Source organism: Equus quagga, unplaced genomic scaffold (genome assembly GCF_021613505.1).
Source record: "Equus quagga isolate Etosha38 unplaced genomic scaffold, UCLA_HA_Equagga_1.0 153_RagTag, whole genome shotgun sequence".
Lineage (NCBI taxonomy): Eukaryota > Metazoa > Chordata > Mammalia > Perissodactyla > Equidae > Equus > Equus quagga.
Genome location: NW_025796915.1, coordinates 1,899,799 through 1,921,004, shown reverse-complemented (window position 1 = coordinate 1,921,004; position 21,206 = coordinate 1,899,799). Strand labels below are relative to the sequence as shown.

Here is a 21,206-nt window from a genome sequence, read left to right as displayed (position 1 = left end):
CTGAAACCCCAAGGGAGGGGTCTTAGGAATCATGTGGAGGAAATCTGAACAGAAGGAGCTCCTGGAGTGGGTGTGGAGGGTATGTATAGGACTGCAACACAAGAATTTGTCAAACAAAGGTTCTGCAGCTTCAGAAATGGACTTGGGAAGCTCTGCGTTGTTGGCTCGTGCCTTGATTCATTCGTACTGTCTTTATCGAGCACCTGCAAAGTGCCCAGCTCTTAGGTGTGACAGTGAGCCCGTGAGAGTAGCAGCCCTGTTTGCCTATAGCCTCTTCTGACAGCCCCTGCCTCTCTCCCTCTCTTTCCCAGGTCGGCAGTTGAGTAGCTGGGGCTGCGGAGGGCTTGAAGCCTTCACAGTGATGGCGGAGAAGAGGCCACTGGGGACGCTGGGGCCTGTGATGTATGGCAAGCTGCCCCGCCTAGAGGCAGACTCCGGGCCTGGGCACAGCCTGCCCACCTCTGCTGGTAACCAGGACCCCTGCAGCTACAAGGGTGCCTACTTCTCTTGTCCCGTGGGGGGTGCTCCCAAGGCAGGGTCAGAACGGTTCGCTTCCTGGACCCCATACCCACCCTTGTACCCTACCAGCATGGCAGGACCCCCACTTCGGACAGACAGTCTCTTGAGCAACTGCCTGCTCTACCGCCCACCAGCAGAAAGCTCTGAGAAGGTACAAGACTCTGGCCCTGTTGAGCTCCTGCCTTTCAGTCCCCAGGCTCATTCCTACCCAGGCCCACCACTGGCTGCACCCAAACCTGTCTACCGCAACCCTCTGTGTTATGGGCTTTCCCCTTGCCTGGGGGAAGGGCCACCGAAGAGACCACTAGATGTTGATTGGACGCTGGTGACTGGGCCACTCTTACCCTCGGCCAATTCCCCTTGTTCTCTGACCCCAGCTCCTGGAAAGGGCCAATCCCTGGATGGCTCTTTCTTGCGTGGGGTGCCAGCTGGGGGATCTGGCAAAGACTCCTCAGTGAGCTTCTCTCCATGCCAAGCATTCCTAGAGAAGTATCGGACCATCCACAGCACTGGCTTCCTGGCCTCCAAGTATGCAGGTCCTTACTCTGGGGACTCCAAGCAGGCATTGTCCGAGGGACCCCCGAGTCCTTGGACCCAGCTGGCCCAACCCCTGGGACCAGCCTGCCAGGATGCAGTGCCGACCCACTGCCTGCTGCCTCACCCCCCGCAGGCCCTGCCTTGCCCTCCAGCCTGTCGCCACCCAGAGAAGCAGGGCAGCTATAGCTCAGTGCTCCCAGTGCAGCCTCTGGGAGCTCACAAGGGGGCTGGGTACCCAGCTGGTGGACTGAGCAGCCCTTACCTGAGGCAGCAGGCAGCCCAGACACCCTATATGCCCCCAGTGGGGCTGGACACTTATTCCTACCCCTCTGCACCCGTCCCAGCACCCTCACCAGGCCTCAAGCTGGAGCCACCTCTCGCTCCACGCTGCCCACTGGACTTTGCCCCCCAGACACTGGGCTTTCCTTATGCGCGGGATGATCTCTCTCTCTATGGAGCATCCCCAGGGCTTGGAGGGACACCACCTTCCCAGAACAGTATGCAGGCTGTTCCACAGCCCAGTGCCTTCCAGCGGGCGTGCCAGCCTCTACCTGCCCGCCAGCCGTGCTCAGAGCCTATGAGGCCTACGGAGAAACCAGTACAGGAAGCCGAGGAGAAGATATGGCTGCCCAGCTGCAGGAAAGAGCAGCTCCAGCCCCAGCTTGATGAGCACCTGGGGGCACCCATTGTCATCGGAGACAGTCCTGTTCCCCGCACCCCACCAGCTCTCCCTCCCTGTGCTGAGGAGCGCCAATCTCTTCCACAGAATGAGGGCATGCTGCCACCCAGCTCTCCACCCATGCCTATTATCGACAATGTCTTCAGCCTGGCCCCCTACCGTGACTACCTGGATGTGCAGGCACCTGAGGCCACAGCTGAGCCTGACCCAGCCCCAGCCCCAGCCCCCAGTGAGAGCCATGACAAAGACTGCAAGGGAACCCTGCCTGCCCAGGAGGCCCCCTCCAGGGCGCACTGCTCACTTAGGGAGGAGATGGCACTGGACTTGAGTGTGAAGAAGCCAGTGGCAGAGGCTCCTCCTCTCAATGTCCCTAGTCCTGTGGTGCATGCCAAGCCCACTGTAGCTGTGGATGTGCCGGGCACAGGGAACACAGTCTCAGACATGCCAGGTATGGGGAGCACAGTCCCGGATCCGCCAGGCCTGAAAAAGACAGTCACAGAAGCACCTGGGCTACCTGGGATGCCAGTGACCACAGAGGCCACCCCGAGGACCAACTTCCACAGCTCCGTTGCCTTCATGTTCCGGAAATTCAAGATCCTCCGGCCAGCACCCTTGCCTGCAGCTGTGGTCCCATCTGCACCCACCTCAGCCCCTGAGCCTGCACAGCCTGCACCCACCCCTGCATCTGTGCCCATTGGACTACAGATTCTCACCCAGCCCTTGCCTGTGGCCTGCTTCAACCTGGCACTGCCCAGCCCTCCAGCTGTAGCCATGGCCTCCCCAACCCCTGCTCCAGCTCCGTCACCTGCTCCAGCTCCGGCTCCACTTGCAGGCCCTGCTCCAGCTCCGGCTCCACTTGCAGGCCCTGCTCCAGCTTCTACCCCCACCACAGCAGACTCCCCAGAGCAACACTTTGCAGGACTGCATGCGTCCCTATGTGACGCCATCTCAGGTTCAGTGGCCCACTCTCCACCTGAGAAGCTGCGTGAGTGGCTTGAGATGGCTGGGCCCTGGGGCCAGGCAGCATGGCAGGACTGCCAGGGTGTGCAGGGGCTGCTGGGCAAGCTGCTATCCCAGCTGCAGAGCTTCGTGTGCACACAGCAGTGCCCCTTCCCCCATGTGGTGCGGGCCGGCGCCATCTTTGTGCCCATCCACCTGGTAAAGGAGCGGCTCTTCCCTCGGCTGCCGCCTGCTTCCGTGGACCATGTGCTGCAGGAGCATCGCGTGGAGCTGCGTCCTACCACGCTGTCGGAGGAGCGGGCACTGCGGGAGCGGGCCCTGCACGGCTGCACCTCACGCATGCTGAAGTTGCTGGCGCTGCGCCAGCTGCCTGACATCTACCCTGACCTGCTGGGCCTGCAGTGGCGTGACTGTGTACGCCGCCAGCTGGGTGAGCATGGGGCAGCCCCAGTAGCCACCGGAGCTGTGTGAGCTCGTGACAGATGTGTGAGTGGTCACAGCTAAGGGATTCCAGGGCCTCTGGAAAGGGCAGGGGAGGCCCAAGAACTGGTGTCAGGGGAGGGGCTGGCCTCCCAGGGTGGGCTCTATGGATCCCCATCGCTCTTTGCCCCCAGCATCACTAAGAGCCTTCAAAGTCCCCTCTGTAAGCCTCTGAACATTCCAACTGCTGTGTCTCCTTGGAAACTCTTGACCTTCCCTGGCCCTGCACCTTCCCAGAGTCCCTCTCCTCCTCTGCTGTGCCTTCTCCGTCTTTGGTACGGTCTTCTCCACCTGAGATCATTTCCCCCTGTGTCTGTGTCTCCCCTCTTCTGAGCTTGAGCCCCAAATAACTGACTGCTTGCTGGGCTTTTTGTACCTGGTGTCTCTCTGACCCTTAACTCCTCCCAAACCATACTCCTGGGCTTTCCCTTAAGCTTCACTTCCATCCAGTCTTTCCCATCTCAGTGAATGGCACCCACTCACCCAGTGCCTCATTCCTGAACCCTGGCAGGGGTCCCCCCCACACACTGTTACCTTGTGAATGTGCACAATCCTCCCAGGGATTTACATTCCCTGAAGTGTGCCCGTAAGTCGGAATGTTGTTTTGTGGCACTAAATGATGTCTTGTGCATATCGTTCTCTAGCGTGCTCTTTTTATGGCCTGGAGCATTGTCTCCGTCGGCTCAGTTAGCCTGACCTTGCTCTCAGGAATGGCTGCAGTGTTTCGTGGTGTGGACAATCTCACTTCTTCAGCCAGGACTTTGCTGATGGTGCCAGGTGGTGTCCGTCACTGCCTCTGCTGTGTTAGAACACCTGGCATCGAGGCCCAAGGCCCGCCCTGTAGTCTTTCTCTCCCCGCCCCCCAGCCTTCCCACCACCAAGCCTCTGTCCAGGCTGTCTCTGTAGTGTTTCTTGTCCCCTCCCCTCCTGGCAGCCTTGCCCTGGGCTCTCCCCGTGTCCAGGTTCCAGGTTGGGGTGGAGAAGGGGCCCGAGGTAGTGAGTGCAGATGTGGAGCTTGAGGTCTGGAGGACAGCATTGCTGCCCTCTGAGCACTTAAGTTGGGGCATTTGTCCCAATGAGGTGCAAAGAAAATGCAAGTGTGAGCATTCCCTTCCTGAGTAAGAAAGTGTGGGGGTGTGTCAGGTGTCACTCAGAGGGCCCCCCAGCCCAATCTCCTCCCCGTACATTTGGGTGGTCTGGGCCCAGAGAGGGACAGGTCCATTTCTCCTTCTCCTGGGCTGCCTGCTGGGCTGTGGGGCCCTGGCACTTCACAGTCCCCTCCTGCTCCAAGTCTGCAAGAGTCTGGGGCCTGATAAGGAAGTGACTGGGGCCCAGCTTCCTGCCACTGGCTGGAGTTTGGTACCTTCTCCCCCTCCCTCCCTCAGCTGTGGGTCCTCCCCGCTTCCTTGGGGGGCTGCCCTCTGTACTGTCCTTAGACAGTAATCCCCTGGCAGCCTCCCTTCCAAGCAGGCGTGCTCTTGATCAGGAGCCCTCTCCCATCCCCTCCGCCTCTTCCTCCACCCCTCTCCCTCTGGGCGTTGCCTTCAGGCCAGTCCCTGCCTGGGCTCTGGCTCCTGCTCCAGCTCTGGGGCTGGAGTGGCCGAAAAATGATGGTACTCTAATGTGTGGCAGGCCACTTTTTCTCCATGCCTCGATTTCCCCACCTGTACAGTGGGTCTTTGGATCAGATCTGGCCTGTTTGGCCTCTTTCCTCTTGTCCTTGCACCCAAACAGCTTCTGAGCAGTGCCCTCATTAGACAGAGTTCTGGTGTCACCTGGGGAGAAGCACCCCCCCTTTTGGCTTGACGGTCTCTGGCTAGTGGTTACATGCGGGGAAGGGTCCTGATGTCTGTGACCCTACCTGGACTGTCCTGGCCCAGGACAGAGCAGAACCACTGGTGTAGACAGCTTTGGAGGCCAGGAAATGGGACCTGAGGGTCTCAAGGTCTGTAACCTGACTGTGTTCATTTTCCAGGTGACTTGGACACTGAGGCTGGAACTGTACCCTCCTCAGAACCCACCATGGCCAGAGATGAGCCAGAGAACCTAGCCCTGGCTTGGAAGTCACCTGTCCCCAAGGCCAGGAAGCTGGGAAGGAAGCCATCAACCCCTGGCCCAGAGAAAGCAGAGGCAACTGCTGGGGGAGCGTCCCATGGTGCCTCACCTACTCCTGCTGCCAGTGCCAGCCCACCCGGCCCCACACTGAGGGCCCGCTTCCGTAGCCTGCTGGAAACTGCCTGGCTCAATGGCCTGGCACTGCCCACTTGGGGCCACAAAACCTCAGGACCAGACCGGCCCACGCCCCACCCACAGCTGTTGGGCAGCCAGAGCCACCACCTGTAGCATTGGTCACGGGTGCTGTCTGGGAGTCACGCTCCCTCCCCCTCCCTTCTTCGGCTGCCTGGGGTCAGGAGTGGACATGCCCTTGGAGTTCCTCCAGCTCTCACCCTGCACCCCCACCCCCAGGTTGGGCTGAGAGCCCCTGAGCTTTTAACTTGAAGGCCTTTGTTAGAAAGGACTCCTTCCTATTTCTTCCTTAGAGAAAATGTGGGCTTTGGAGTCCAACAGATGTGGTTTTGAGTCCTGGCTCCTGTGTTCCTTGCTGTGTAACTGGGCAGGTCACCTCCTCTCTTGAACCCTCTGTTCCCCATTTGTAAAATAGGACAACGCAGCCTACCTCGCAGGGTGTTGTGGGGGTAATGCCTAACACACCCATTATGGTTTGCTCTCTGCTCCCTGCCCAGGACAGGGGCCTAGATCTCAGCCAGGGTCTAGAATGTGAGGCTGAGGCAAGCAGAACCTTCCTCTAGAAAGTCTGTGTATGTCATAGGACTTGGTTTTCTCAGAGTGGTACATTGTACGTGTGTGTGATTCACACTTTCTAGGGTCATCCCCCAGAAAGCCTAGGGCCATAGCCCCAGCATTTGGGGTTGGGCCCCAACCCCCAGCTGGGAGCTCCCTGAGGGAGCCTACCCCTCCCCTTCCCCATGACAGGGGGCACAAGGATACAGCCTGGGGCTGGCATCCTTGTCCTGGGCCTGCTGCTCTCAACTCAGGAGGCCCCAGGCCTGTCCTGAATTGACACCAGTGATTTTCCTGAGCTGCCTCTGCCACATGGTGCATTATCCTGAGAAAGTTGTGTGTTTGCTGGAAGCCAAGCAGCTGCAGGGACTCAGGGACTAGAAGGGACAGGCTGCGCAACCCCTCAGTTCTGGGAAGTCTCTGAAGAGATGTACTGAAGACCCTGGCACTCCCCAAGCCAGAACCCCATCAGCCAGCCTGCTGTGGCTTACCTCCTTGCAGAGTGCTGAACAGCTGGAGGCTTGCAAACTGGGCCTTTGGCCCATTTAAGGTTTTGTAATAAGGCTGTGGGCCCTGGAGGCAGGCCATTAAACATTAAAGCATTGGGGTTGTTGTTGGACCTGGGGCTTGGCTGTGTTGGAGGAGGTGGGTCAGGGTCAGCTTGGTCTGGTCATCACCAGGTGCCTAGCCCTCTGCCCACAGGCTGCAGCTCTCCCTGTTCCTGCCCCCGAAGATGCTGGGGCTCTCCACACCCTATGCCAGCTGGCTCTGGCCAGGTGGGCCCTTGTCACATGCCCACGGGGTAGCCAGTTACCTGCTCAGGGAAAGCGCCCCCCTTTCTTGGCCTTAGGCCACTGCCCAGTCACCAGGCCCCAGCACATGCCCCTCTCCCAGGACCAAGGGTGTGCCCGCCAAAGTCTAGGTAGAACAGAAGCTGTTCCCCCCTACCCATGTTGGTGACTGCATCCCAACAAGGGACGGCCCCTCCCACACATTAGCTGGGCTAAGGACCCCTGCAGACACCCTATGCCTGCTGGGCTCTTTTCCCACAGAGGTTTGTTCTCAGGTCTGCTGAGGTGGCTTCCTGGATGTGGTTTCACATTCCATCTGGGCCAGGAGCCAGTCGCTAGGGCTGGTCAGACCTGCCTGGCATTGACCCTAATCTTTGTGGGTTTCACTGAGCCCAGTGACGCTTTTCCTCCTGTGCCTCCCAACAGCTGGAGCGTGGCCTTGCATGGGGCAGGATCTAGAGTGCAGCTGCCATTGTCCCAGTATTGTATGCATATGGGCCAGAAGAGGTCCCTGGCTTGTGAAAGGGACAGGCCAGGAGATGGGCAACTCCAACATATTATGGTCACTGCAGCCACAGAACCTGAGAGAAGGGCACTGGAAACTCAGGAGGGGCCTGTCTTGCCTGGGGATGAGTAGGTGTCCTTGGGTCCCAAGAGGTGCTGTGTGAAATGGGTGAGCCTTGAAGACAAGTAGGAAGAAGTAGGTAAAAACAAGTGTTGAGTGCCATCTGAGCCAGGTGAACAGCATGTGCAAGGGCCTATGGGTATGTTTGGAAAAGGGAAATACCCAGGTGTGGCTGGAGTGCGGGGAACTAGCCGGAGGAGGGGGAGGGGACAGGGCCAGAAAAAATGGCTCAAAATCCAATGCAACTCATTCAGTCCTGCAAGCTGGAGAACAGAGGGTGTGGTCCATGTGAAGTGCCAAGAGTTTGAATCACCTGAGGCTTGTGTAGGGGAAGAGGGAGAATCCCCCACCTTTCCTTCTGGATCTTATGACTGGTCAAATAAAGTGACATAAGGCAGGTTAGCAGAAGAAAATAAAAGTTTAATTACATGCATATATGGGAGAAACCCTGGAAAACTGAGTGACTCGCCAAAATGGCCAAAGCTGCCACCTTAAATACCATCTTCAGTTAAAGACAGGTGGATGTTGGGGGTAGTGGTTTGGGATTTCAGAAGGGAGGAAGGCAATTCACACGGAAGTGGAAATGCAAATATTTGTTGAACAAGTTTCTGCTGGGCCAAAAATGGGCTGCCTGGTGCCTTTCTATCACACCTATTTTACATTATACTATAGTTACCTTATGGTATTAGCTCCTTCCAGGAACAGGCCTTCTATGTTAAATTCTTTTAGGTAGTTTGGGGGAAGGTCAAATGTTCTTCCTGTGTCTTCTGAGCCTTTATTATCTTCAGCTCAAAATAATCCGCATGCCAGAGTAGCACATCTTGCAGTGGCCTTCCTTGAACCCCAGCGCTCATAATTCCTGTTATGTTCCTATCCCACCCTGGGGACCCTGCTGCTCTCCCACCTTAGCTGCTAGGAACCCCATCCCCACTCAACCGGGGGACATGGAGACCAAGCCAGGAGGCCACAGCCTGCTGGGGGCAATATCCAGTGTTTGTGTCCCTTCTTATGGGGTGCACTTGGGTGAGAGACTCTGGGGAGACTACAGCTCCCCTCTTCCCCACCCTTGTGTGGGTGGGCTCCCAGCTCTGGAATCTGACCAGAAGGATGGGACTGCCCCTGTCAGAGGCAGGTCTGAGTAGTCCAGGCCCAGTCGTACCCTCAAGCAGGGCTCCTGTGTTTGTTTTTCCAGCTAGCCAGTGGCCTCAAAGCCCCTGTGATGTCTAGGTGACTGATGTCCCATCCCACTGTATCCCCTGCTCCTGAGGGGAGTCTGGCTCCAGCCCTGGAACTTGGATACCTTCGTGTTGGAGGCCTGTGTCAGGTTCCCACACAGCGTGCCCATGGCTAGGGCAGCTACCTTGTTGGAGGCCCCAGGCCTGACAGGGCTCCCATGCTCCTCTATTCTGTTCTATGCATGTCACCTGTGCAACGTTCCTGATGAATCTGGGCTCTGTTAGCTTCTGCCAACTCAGCTGGGAAGTTGCTGACAGTAAGGAGAATAGTGCCACCCGGACTACGTAGGGAGAGGCCTGCTTTGTGGGTGGGTGGAAGAAGGCCTGAGGCAGGATGTCTGGGGGCTCCTCCCTACTTATCTTCCCTTCTCTGTTGCCCTCAAAGAAGGCAGTTTTCTCCACGTCTCCTACCCCGCCCCAATCACCCACCAGTTCAGACATCTTGTGCACAGCGGCAGCCAAGGCACGCCAGCACATGGATACACCCAGCCTGTAGCTCCTGGGCCGTGGACCTGTGAGTCCTGTCCTGGATGAATCTCCTTGGCAGATTCTTTAAGACAGCTTTGTTGGGTGTCCTGGGCTGGGCTAGGCCCCCTCCCCACAGCACCGACATTTGTTTGTCAAGCCTCAACAAGACAGTGGGCTCAGGGCAGGGATATGGTCTGGTGTGAGTGGACAGGGGTTTGTCAATGGTGTGCGTCTCCTCAAGCTCTTTGCCCCTGTGGTCTTTGGGCATGATGCCCCCCATGTTTAGGTGCCTGCGTATAGCTACAAGTGCCTCCTCTCCCTCAGGCCGGTGTCAAGGCATGTATAGTTCCAGGAAGAAGCCCAAGTGCAAAGCCAGGCTTGGCAACGTTCCCCAGGGGCTGACAGCCCCAGCCAACCAGCCGTGGACCTGGGCTCCCTCCCCAGCCTGCCTGGGCCCAGCTGACCTCTGTCTGCTTCTGGCCCCTCCTGTGCCTGCCATGCTCTCAGCTGAACAAGACTGTCTTGCCTAATTCCTTGACTATCCTCAACAGGAAGTTTATAGAGCCACTTGGGGGCATCACATCTGTCTACGAGGCTCACCTTGGTAAGCCTGGGTCAGGCTGGAGGTAGCCAGGGGTCATGCTCTCCTGCTGGGATCCAGTCCCAGGGCCTCCCATCAGTCCTTTTCCAGTGAACAATGGCCTGGTGGGCAGCTGCCCCTTCTCCCCTGCAGGGTACCTGGACGGGGTTTGGGGCAGGAAGGTCAGGCAGGTGGTCTGTTCCTGCACCCCTCCCCCCAAGGCTTGTTGGAGCCCACCCCTGCCTGCCTCCCCCTCCTGCAGGGGCTGATTTGAGGATCCCAGGAGGGTAGTGGGGGTGGCCTCAAAGCATTCTCTCTGGCCTTCAGGCCCTGGGAAACCAACAGGGCCTGGGCTGGGCTGGCTTGTATCTCACACAGCTGTCTCCCAAGACCTGGGGCTGCATGCCCTGTCCCCGGGTAGTGGAAGGAAGAAGCAGAGTTTTGCCTTCCAGGTTCAGATCCTGGTTAAGCTCCTGCCGTGGGATGTGGTCAAGAACACAGACTGTGGAGTCAGACAGCAGGGTTTTGAGCCCAGCCCTGTCACTTGGTCATTTAACCTCTGTGCTTCCCTTTCCTCAGCTATAAGATGGGGTACCAGTGCCTGTTTCCTGGGTACTTGAGAAGTACTTGCTTGTTAACATGCGCTGAGTTCTGGAGGAGGGGACAGCATTGCATCTTCATCCCTCTGAGCCTTTGTTTGTTCATCTGGAGAAAGGGGCTGCTCAGCTCTGGGGTTGCTGTGAGAATTAAGTCTGTATAATGCTGGTGGGGCCTGTGGGAAGAGTGTCCTGCACACCCCACCCTGCCCATAGGGAAAATTCCTTAGGAAAGACTCACTTATCAGGATGGGGGAGCTGGTATTCCTGGCTCTGGGGCCCTGGGGCCGGGCCTCCCCACAGTCCTGCAGACCCTGGTGGTGGCCGTCCAGCCTGATGGCCATCTGGCTGGCTCATCTTTCCAAGTGAACTCTTTCTCCTTATATGTTGCAGGTACTGTCGTGTCACCTCCAGAAAGGCCACACTAGGTGTGTGGGTTTCCTTCCCTTTACCCCCTCTGAGGGTTACGCCACCTCCCTAAACCCACCGTGTTCACCAGATGTGTGTAAACTATGTCTTGGTGCAAGGCCTCACACAAGGCACGACACAGCCTGGTTTGTGGAGGGCCAGGGAAGCAGATCCCAAAGAGAGGAGGGGCCCAGAGCTCACCCTCAGGCTCTGTCCCCCTTCATCCCGCCGCCTCCTCTCCCATGTCACCTACCAGAGCTCCCAAGCTCATGGAGGTAGTTTGAGAGAACAAGGTGGGCACAATCTTTCCTCCTGTTTTAGGCATCATGGCAGTCAGGGGAGCATCTTCCAGGGCCCCCTTCTCCACCCTGGCCTGCCCTAGCCCTTTAGTCAGAAGTTATGGGTTCAGGGAGAGTGGGGACTGACCTGGCATATGTGCATATATCAAGGTGGTCTTCAGGGTGCTGGGGTAGAGCCTTGTGGGGCAGGAGTCCCTCAGGGGTATGAATGAGAGGTTGCATATTACAGAAGTGCAGAGGAACCTACCACCAGCTACCGTCAACCCCTACGTGGTGACCTTCCTGCCGACCCTCTTTGGCATCTTACTGGGTAAGCCTGCGGTCTGGGCCCTGGGCTCCTGGGTCCCACTGGGCCTGCTGGCTTTCCTGCAGGTGGGGGAGACTTTAGGGCAAGACTACACCTGAGTCCCCACCATCCCCCTGCACCACTGCTGCCAAATCTTTCTTGTGTCCTGGTGGGCTCAGAAGCTGCTAGTTTTGTGGGTCAAGGCCTTTGCCTACCTGGGGTATCCAGGAGATTGCCAAGCCTGCCTCCCACCCTCAGACCAATAGGATGCTGTCAGGGTTGGCCTCGCTGCCAGACCTCCCTAAGCCTGGCTTGCCCGTACGGCCCCACACTGTTCCTGGCGAAGCCCGCACATCCAGTGGCTCTGAGTTGCTGTGTAGCAGCCAGGCCTCGCTTTGGCCACCAGCACCCAAGCCTTCTGGTCTGGGGCTGGGCCTTGCCCCCAGAAGCCCCCATTCCCACACTTGACCCTGTCAGTCTTCTGCCCTGACCTCCTCCTGTAGGCTCTACTCTAGGCCTCTCTGCTGTCCTCATGCTGCATGATTGTCTAAATGAGCGTCTAGAAACAAAAACTTTGTGATATCAATTCCCACCTGCTCCTTGTCGTTGAATTTTCCATACCCCAGAAGATTGGTTCCTCTTCCTTAGACCCATAGTGCCCCCAACCCCACCGTGCCGGGCCAGGCATAGGGTGCCTCATCCCCAGTCCTCCTGAGGGAGCTGGAGCTGTTCTCCTTCCTGCATGCTCTGTGGGGATGTGGGTCCCCGCACAGCTCTAGAGGAGGGAGGCCAGACCACTGCCTTGCCATGTTCTGCTCCAGAGGCCCCGGTGCCAGGCAATCCCCGGGCCTGACCTGAGCGCCTGCCTTGTGGGGAGTCCTTGTGGGCAGGTAGGTGTAGCGTTGGACCCACGCGCCTTCCTCCTCCGCCCGCTCCCTTCTCTGAACCTCTGTGCCCCACGGGGGAGCCCTGACTCTCATTCCTCCTCCTCCCTGAGCATGGTTCCTGTCACTGCAGGGTGAGAACGTAGCAGAGGGGAAGCAGAGACTGGGGCTTCTCACCTGGGCCTAAGTTCTTGTTCTATCACTGTCTAGCTGTGTGTGCCTCAGTTTCCTTGTCTGTAAATGAGGTGGAGAAATGTGTGTGTGAAGCCTTTGGCGGAGACCTGGCCTGGAGTGAGTATGGAAAGGGCAGTGAGACTTTATGCACATTGGGGAGTGGGGGGAGCCTGTGGTTAAAGCTCAGCTGACCTCCCTGATGTGGGTGACAAGGTCCTTGGGTGTCCTAGGAGGGAAGAAGCCCCCTTTGCTGTGTGACTTCGGGCTGGTGCCTTGCCCTCTCTGGCTCTGGATTCACTTCTTGGGTTGAGGCACTGTCTGGAAGGCTGAGGGCAAGTTTGGCAGAGAAGGAGAGGTTTGGAGTTTGGGTTGCAGTGGAGGGAGCAGTAGCATGAGGGGTCACCTGGGGGTAGAGAAAAGGGGGCAAAAGCCAGGAGTCAGGAAGAACTGTCTGTGTGCACCCAGAACAGTGCTGCCTGCCCTCCCTCACATCCACCTGGCCCTGGGGTCATCAAGGTAACTGAGTTAGGGCCACATATGTCCCCACCTCTTCCAGGGCCTGGGGGCGGTGGGGGAGGCAAGGTCCCCTCTGTGGGTCTCCATTTCCCCTTCCTGGTTCCCTGCCATTTGGGTCCTAAGTTCGGTCTCTGTCACCCCACTTCTGCCCCCAGCATCATTTCTGAGGGTTGTGGGAGGGCAGCCAGGACTGGACTGGGGCTAAGTGGGGCCGGTTTGGAGGATTCTGCCTGACCACTCCTGGGTCGTGCCCTAGGGCAAAGGAGGTGAGCTTTTTGGGCATACTGACTGCACCACCCAGGCTCTGCTAACACCCACTGGGAAATGTTTGCACAGGGCCGGGGGCCTGGGTGGGGGGGGGCAGGGCAGGGCAGCCCCCAGGGGAGCAGGAAGGATCCACTCCAAGCGCCTTTCTGGAGAGGGTCCTCGGGCCTTGCCGTGCGTGGCTAGGCCGAAGGCAGGGCTTCAGGGTCCCCAGGCCAAATGCTCCAAAGCAGTCCCTCCACTTTAGCACCTGGGACAGGAAGGGTGGGGATCACTTGGGTCAGGCCAAGCCCACCTGGCTAGAAACCCCTCAATTGCGGCTGATGGGTTCAGGTGAGGAGTGAGTCATAAAGGGGCCAGCTGACCCCTCAGCTTGACTCAGAGGGTCAAAGGTCCCGCCTGCCCTCCAGGAAGGAGCACCTGGCCCAGCCAGGCACTCAGCAGGACAAGGGTGAGGAAAATAAGCAGAAGGCCAGGATGGTGAGAGCCACAGCATAGCTGGAGGTGGGGGTGTCAGGCTGACCCAAGGCTTTGGAGCTGAGGGTACTTTGAGCAGAACGGGATGGGTTCCCATCCTCCCAGATCACAGACCTCTGAGAAAGCAAAGCTAGGCCTGCAGAGAAGTCCCGGCATGGGGTCCTGGCCCAGAAGGCATAGCAGGAACAGAACAGGGGAGCTGGGGCCACCATGACGGGCTCCCAGGAGGCAGGGCCAGGCCTGGGTCTTGAAGGGCAGCCAACTGGGGGCTAGTCCAGGAAGAAGAGAGGGCAGGCAGGGGAGGCAGGCTTCAGACGCAGGGCAGGCAGGCGCAGCAAGGAACCGAGCCTGAGGGAGGAGGCAGATAGAGGACACAGACACAGGGAAGGGGCCTGCAGAGGGAAAGAGGGAGAGGTCTGGCCAAGGTCTGGGAAGACCATCTCCACTGAGAGGCCCTCAGCTTCCTACAGGATGTGCAGACCCTGGAGCACGAGGGCCTGGGCAGGCGCAGCCCTGAAGAAGGCGGCACTCACCCTGGAAGTCAGTGAGTCTGGCCTGGCAGGAAGATCATCAAGGGTGTCAGGGAGCTGGACAAGCTGGGGGGACTCGGGGAGGCTGTCTTTGCCAGCCTCCTGCCCCACCCCCGGTGTCCAGCCCTGAGCCCCATGGACTTACTGGAACCCTTCTACCATGACTTGGCCAAAGCTCTGTAGAGGTCTGAGGACAGTAATCACCTGGTGGTCAGGAGAGGACAAAGAGGGTCACAGCTCTACCAAAGCCTTGTTGGGTCCCCTCCATGAGGCTCCAGTCTCCTGCTCCTTTCTCCTCTTCACCCACCACCTCACCCATCTCGTTAGCATCCCCTGAAGTTCCTGGGCCTCAGGGCTGGTTTTGTCCTTCAAGGCCTTGGTGAAGGATTGGTCCAGGATCTGCAGCCACACCTCATACAGCACCAGCTCTGCCTTCTCCCCTAGAGTGATGGGGGTTACCTGCCTAGGCCCCCCCTCTTCGGGGAGCCTTGGGATAGGACCAAGCTCTGCCCAGTGGCTGCAACCCCAGGCTTTAATGCTCTCGGCCAGTGGTCGGTCAAATCCAGTCTGGGGCTCAGTCCAGCCTACTCCCTGTTCTTGTATGGCCCGTGAGCTAAGAATGGTTTTTACATTTCTAAATGGTTGAAAAACATCGAGTAGAATAATATTTTGTGACCCATGAAAGTTGTGATATACAAATTCCCAAATCCATCAAGTTGTGCATGGACACAGCCACGCTCATCTGGTTACGTGTTGCCTGTGGCTGCTTTCTTGCTACGAGGGAGGAGCTGAGTAGAGGTGACAGCAATCCTAGGGCCCACAGAGCCTAAAATGTTTCCTATCTGGCCCCCACACACAAAGCATGCCGCCCTGCTCTGCTCTATCTAATGGGATGATGATACCCAGCCTGCTCCCTCCCAGAGTTGGTGTAAGTGAAGCAGGAGCTGATAATTCGACTTACGTCTTCTGGGTTTTTATTTTTACCTTTCCCTGCTCTCGTGGGAGAAGTGTAAGAAAACCGTGCTGTGGCAGGGGTCATTGTAGGGGCTCGTGGACATAAACATCGCAGTCCTCCTTCAGAGGGCCAGTGGGCAGCTCTAGGGTCCGCTAACAGGGGCAGGACAGGCCCTCTGAGCTTTGAAGGTTCAAGAGGAAACATGCCCCAGGGCTGGGGGCTGGATCCCTGGGAAAGTGGAGGGAGAGTGATTTGAGCCTGCAGAGGGCAGAGGCCCAAACCAATCCCACTGTACCCTGGATGGCTGGCACCCAGGGACAGCTGTGTATGGGGCATGGGGCAGAGTCTGCAGCACCGAGCCCCCTGGAGAGGCTGCAGGGACCACGGCAGGGCTGGGATTCAGCACGGTAGGTGGACTATCGCCTTCTGTAGCTGACTGGGCTCCCAAGAGCAGCTCCAGGCTGCGTCACGGGCGTGGACTGCTTGGACCCAGAACTCTCCTGAGTAGGGTGTTGTGGACCTGATGTCCTTTTTGGGTTGCACAATCCTGCATAAGTCTTCCTATGGGGGGAGGTCCCAAGAGGAGATACTGGGCTTCCTGCAGCTCTGGCACGGCGGGTAGAGCTGAGCACTTTTGCCCCTGACTTGAGACAGATCTTGTTACTTATGTGAAGATTAACCGAGATCCTGGGCAGTAAGAGTTGGCTGGACCATCTTGTCTCTCTGATCCCAGCTTCTCATCTCTATTTAGCTCCCCAACCAAGGCTGCATATCCAATTTCTCTCTGTGGCCCTGGCTCATGAGCATTTGTTGTTGAAATGAAATTCTATCTATTCTCCAGAAGAGGAACACTGAGGCCCAGAGAGATTAAGAGGCTGCTGGCCAAAGACACAGAAATCCCAGTCCTGACTCACCATTGGCCATGACGCTGGATTTCTGGAGGGTGGGATCCATTACATTTCGGGCCATGTGATTGGCCAAGCCTTGAGGGTGGGTGCCGATGGGGGTCTGGAACTGTATTCGATGTAAATGCCCACCCACTGATCTGCATTACTAGGGCAAGTACACGGGGAGAGTGCAGGGGTCACAGGCTCTGCCAGCACATGTTTCTAGAAGCAAGCATCCAGCCCACTGGCACACCCTCAGGCATGGGGCTCCCTACCTCCTAGGCCAGAGCTTTACATGGCCAGCAGGAGCCACCGGTACAAAGTCCTCCCCTGGTTGGCTCCTGAGCCCCTGCCTCCCATATCCTGGCTTGTGGTCCCAGTATGGAGCTGCCCATTCTGCCCCAGGGCAGCCTCCAGGAGTGGAGCAGGCAGGCCAGGCAGGAGGGAGAAGCTGACCCACCTGAAGAAGATCAGGGGGCCTTCCTGGGGATGCACCTTAGAGAATCTTGACACCATGGGCATGACCTGTGGGGAGTCCTGGAGGTCAGGCTGGGCCGGGAGCTGTCTCTCCTGAGAGCCAGCCTGCGGTGGGGTGGGCACAGGTGCCTAGGGTGAGGCAGGACCTCGAGAGCAAGAGTCTCCTTAAATACTGCTTCCAGGGTGCCTCACTTGCTCACCCTAGTGCTGGCCCTGGATAGGGTGTCTGGGTAGGTTGTCTGGTTACGGAGCCTGGCCATAGCCTCCTGGGACAGAGCTGTCACCTCCCTCAGACAATCCCCTCTCTCCTGGGCAAGGCATAACGCTTCAGATGGGGGCCCACGGGGCAGGGTTGTGTGCCCTCCATGCTTCCTTCCTCCATAGTACCACAGCTGGGTACTGTCCCCATGGAGTGCCACCTCATCCCTCACCCGCAAGCCGTGGAGGCCTGCAGTCAAGGGAGACAAAGTGAGCGTCCCAGGCCTCGGAGGGAGAGCAAGAGGCTGCCCCACCTGTCGGAGGATCTGCTTTCCCAGCAGGACAGAGAGGGCAGAGGTGGGCACGAGGAGCTGGGGCAGGAAGGGCCTCATGGATGCTGATGGTCTCCAGGGCCAGGTCAGTTAGGTCGGACCCTGCATAGCCATGGGTGGGAGTTCAGGAAGCCCCAGGAGCCTCCTCACCCACCATGTCCTGCCAGGGCAGGAGTTGGGCCCCTCTAGGGAGCCCCCAGCATGCCCCATGGGCAGGCGAGGAGGCACTGGGGTAGGAGGTGGGAGTGGCCAGAGCACAAACTCACCATAGAGGCAAGGCTGCTGTCTTCCAGGGACAGGTTCCCCAACATCTGCCCCCTGGCCTTCACCTCACGGTACAGAGTCCAGAGGACTTCACAGGCAGAGGGGCCCGGGGCATGGCCGCCGAACAAGAGCATGTGGACAGAGCCACATCCTCATCAGGGATCCACTGGGGGCAGGGAGGGTCCCCATGGGGACCTGGCAGTGTCCCGAGAGGGGGAAGTTCACTGGGGAAGCCATGGACTACACAGAGAAGAGCCTCTCTGGGTGATTCCCTGAGTGATGTCACCCCTCTGGGCCTCAGCCACCTCCTCAGTAAAATGGGGATACTGACTGCTTTCCTGGAGGGTTGTGAGAGGACTAATGGCACAGCCAGCAGAGCACAAAGCACATGCTCAGGGAAAGCAAGTCCCCTTGGAGACCCCAACAAGTTGGCTCTAAGGAACACTGTGAATCCTTCCCAGGGAGAGCCTGGGGCACAGCCAGGCTGCAGTTGGCTGTGAGCTCTCAGGAAGTCAGCCTGGGCCAGACTGAGAAAAACATCCTTGGCTGCATCACAAGGAGCAGGGGCTCTGGAGAGAGGAAGGTGACAGGCCTAAGGAATCTGAAAGCCTGTGGGACATGGACGAATTGGCCATGTCCTGAGGAGGCAGCCCGGCCTCAGCACAGAGTTGGAGTTTGTGGGGAGAGACCCGGAAACAAGCAGGCTCCGGATCCAGAATCACTTCCCGTCATCCTTCCCGAGTGCGTTTTGTCCTGTGCCATCTTGGGGTTGGCAAGACAAAACTGTTCAGACCCAGGGCAGGGAAGTCATAGAAGGAGATTTCAGTTCATTAAAAGGAGAAACTTTCTAACCAGGTGGGAGCAAGGCTTGGAGAGAGAGTGACAGTGAGCTCTCCATCACTGGGAGTAATCAAGCTTGCTTCTAAATTCCTACACTGGGAGGGATTTGTCTATAGGATTCAAGGTCCACACTGAGCTCACAGCTCAAGCCGGGTCCGTGATGATTTGGACTTTCTCAACCTTTCTTAGGAGGTTGCAGGGCTGGTATTCGCTGGCAAATCTGGCTTTGGTTCTCCCCCAGCATCCCCAGAGGCTTCGAAGCAGAAAGGGCCTCACCGCAGGGGATTTGCATCTGTAACATGTAAACATGTCATTTTCAGGCCCCTGGCCCCAGGGAAGTACCCTGGCACCCCTGCCCAAATCCTGCAGCTGGAATTGGGGCTCAGAGCAGGCAGGAGGTCACCTGAGGTCACACAACACAGCCAGTGGCAGAACAAGATGTGGGCCTCCCGCCCCCGCCTTGAGGGCTCTTCCTGGCTTCCAAGGTGCTCCTGGACATGGTGGGGGCTGGGCAGGTCTGGCCAGTGCTGAGGGGGGCTGAGAAGGCACAGACTGGCTGGCAGGCGGATGGCGGACCCTGAGAGCCTGGGTGCCGGGAGCCGTCAGCTTACAAGTTAAGCCTCTGCCTTGTGACACGGTCCGGGAGAGAGATGAGGGGACGCACGGCGACCCTCAAGGGATTCTACCAGGCTGCCCCTGCAACAAGTCTCCCTGGTACTTCTGACTTTTCTGCTTCTGCTCACTCTGTTCTACACCTGGGGTTATTTCAGGGGAAGTCAGCCCGGCCCTGGGAATGAGAATGATACAATGCAATATTCTAGGGAAAGTTCTGGGGAAAAACATCTTCTAGGAAAAGAACATTCTGACCCGTCCTTTGGTCAGGTAAAGCGATGGGAGTGGAGAGGGAACAAAGAAATCTGTAGCCCCCACAGATCTCTCTGGGAGGACGGTGGTTGCCACGGCCCATTGAGTCAGGAGACCGCTGGGGGTAGCCTCCTTGAAGTAAAGAATTACAGAAGCTTGACTCCCCCTGAGCCTACACACAATCAATTGCTCTTAGGACTATTGTCTACCTTGCAATCAATTACTCTTAGGACTATTGTCTACCTTGCAAAAACCTGCTTACGCGAGCCAAAAATATGTACTGGGACTGTTTCATGAAATCATCCTTGCATACCCTGAGCCCTATATAAATCATACATAAACAAAATAAAGTTAGACTTGAACACCAAACTCCTTGTCTCACTGCCTCCTCCTTCGCCAACGCCATCCATCCCTCAGGAGACCCTGTTCGGCTGGGGCTGGACCCCAGCACCTGGGTCACTCACCTGAAGAGCGGGACGCCAACGCCCTCAAAGCTGGAGAGGCCTTGTGATAGCCGGGCTGGAGCTGAGGATGGGCGGAGGCATTTGAGGGCCATCATGCGTGCCCCCACTTCTTAGCAGCATCAGCTCACCCTCGCCCACCCTCAGTGTCTCTGGCCTGGCCCCTGCAATTGCCTCCTCCCTGACCACCTGAACTGCCCAGGCTGCCCAAGCGATCCCCGACACGGCCGCCAGAGAACACCTGCTAATCACTCTCGACTGAAAACTGCAGCGTGGCTCCAGCTGCCGCACAAACACACCGCCTTCCTTGGCCTTTCCTTCTGCTGTTTTCTTGAAAATCGCTCTGCAGTTCAATTGTCCTGCATCCCCACAGCTGCCACCCTGGCCCAATGCTGATCCGCTCTCACCTGGATGACAGCCCCCCCCCCCCCACCTCCCCATCTCCCATTCTTCCGTCCGCTGGCTCAGGTGGCTCTCCATACACCCCTCTCCCCCGTGCCCTTGGCCTCAGTCTCAGCCTCAGTCCACCTTTTCACCTCAGGGTCATTGCACAGGCTGTTCACCTCTGCCCAGAAAGCCCCTGCCCATTTCATCTGGCCGCCTTCTCTCCACCCCAGTTAAAATTCCCCTTTCTGGGGCCGGCCCGGTGGCTCAGCAGTTAGGGTCACACACTCTGCTTTGGCAGCCCAGGGTTCGCCGGTTCGGATCCTGGGTGCGGACCTACACACCTCTTGGCACACCATGCTGTGGTAGGCATCCCACATAGAAAGTAGAGGAAGAGGGGCATGGATGTGAGCGCAGGGCCAGTCTTCCCCAAAAAAACACAAAACCAAAAAAACATAAAATTCCCCTTTCTCCCCTCCCCCCAGCAATTGAATCCGTCTTCTGCTTATCTTGTCTGTGACATCTCCTTTCTGTGCCTTGTCACCATCACAGTTCCATCTGGATTTGTTGGATCATTCGTCTTTCTGTCTCCCCCCCGCTCCAGCTTGCAGGTTCCTCCGGCAGAGGCCATGCCTGTTTTGCTCACTGTTGTTCCCCCAGCACAGTGTCTGGCACAGTAGGCACTCAGTTAGTTGGATGAACAAATGAATTAACTGAATGAATGAATGAACTAATGAACAGAGACTCAGATACAGTGGTCCCCTGAATGACAGGCAAGAGGCCAGGGCATGTTCTCTGTCCGTGGTTCCGAGGCTGGAGGTGGGTTGTTTTTGGCTGCGGGGACCCTGCATCACTCTGCAGGCAGAGAGGGCCTGTTGGTCCCTGATGGTGCTCCGGCAGAGGGTGCCAGGCGGACACACACTGAATCCTCATTCAGTTCCCGGGTGGACGAGGTCTCCACCCCAGGAGACTCCTCTCTCCACACCTGCTCCCTGGAAGGATTTCTGCCTGGGCTCTCCCTTCCTCTGGAGCAACGCAAGGCACAGGGTCTGTTTTCTTTTTCTCTTTTTAAATTTTACTTTTTTTTTTGAGGGAGATTAGCTCTGAGCTAACTCCTGCCAATCCTCCTCTTTTTGCTGAGGAAGACTGGCCCTGAGCTCACATCCATGCCCATCTTCCTCCACTTTATATGTGGGCCGCCTACCACAGCATGGCCTGCCAAGTGGTGCCATGTCCGCATCCGGGATCTGAACCGGCGAACCCCGGACCACCGAAGCAGAACGTACGCACTTAACCACTGCACCACCGGGCGGGCCCCAGGGTCTGTTTTCTACTTAGATTCCTACCTTACAGCGCACATGCTCCTCCCCACATCCAAGGAGAAGCATGGGGTCGGTGTTTGTTCGGTCATTCTCTTATTTATTCAACAATCCC

The 21,206-nt window shown here is 57.7% G+C and overlaps 1 protein-coding gene across 2 annotated transcripts; it reads left to right on the top strand.

Annotated features, from left to right (window-relative positions):
• Positions 1 to 342: 342 nt before the first annotated feature.
• On the top strand, positions 343 to 7,865 carry LOC124233121 (uncharacterized protein C15orf39-like). 2 transcript variants are annotated; one of them, XM_046650244.1, is made up of 2 exons: positions 343 to 3,125; positions 5,151 to 7,865. In XM_046650244.1, the coding sequence occupies exons 1-2, from the start codon at positions 362 to 364 to the stop codon at positions 5,516 to 5,518; spliced, it is 3,132 nt and encodes a 1,043-aa protein (XP_046506200.1). In that variant the 5' UTR covers positions 343 to 361; the 3' UTR covers positions 5,519 to 7,865. The 2 variants fall into 2 exon arrangements, with proteins under 2 accessions (XP_046506200.1, XP_046506201.1); XM_046650245.1 differs by having other exon boundaries at positions 343 to 3,181; positions 5,151 to 5,289.
• The last annotated feature ends 13,341 nt before the right edge of the window (positions 7,866 to 21,206 follow it).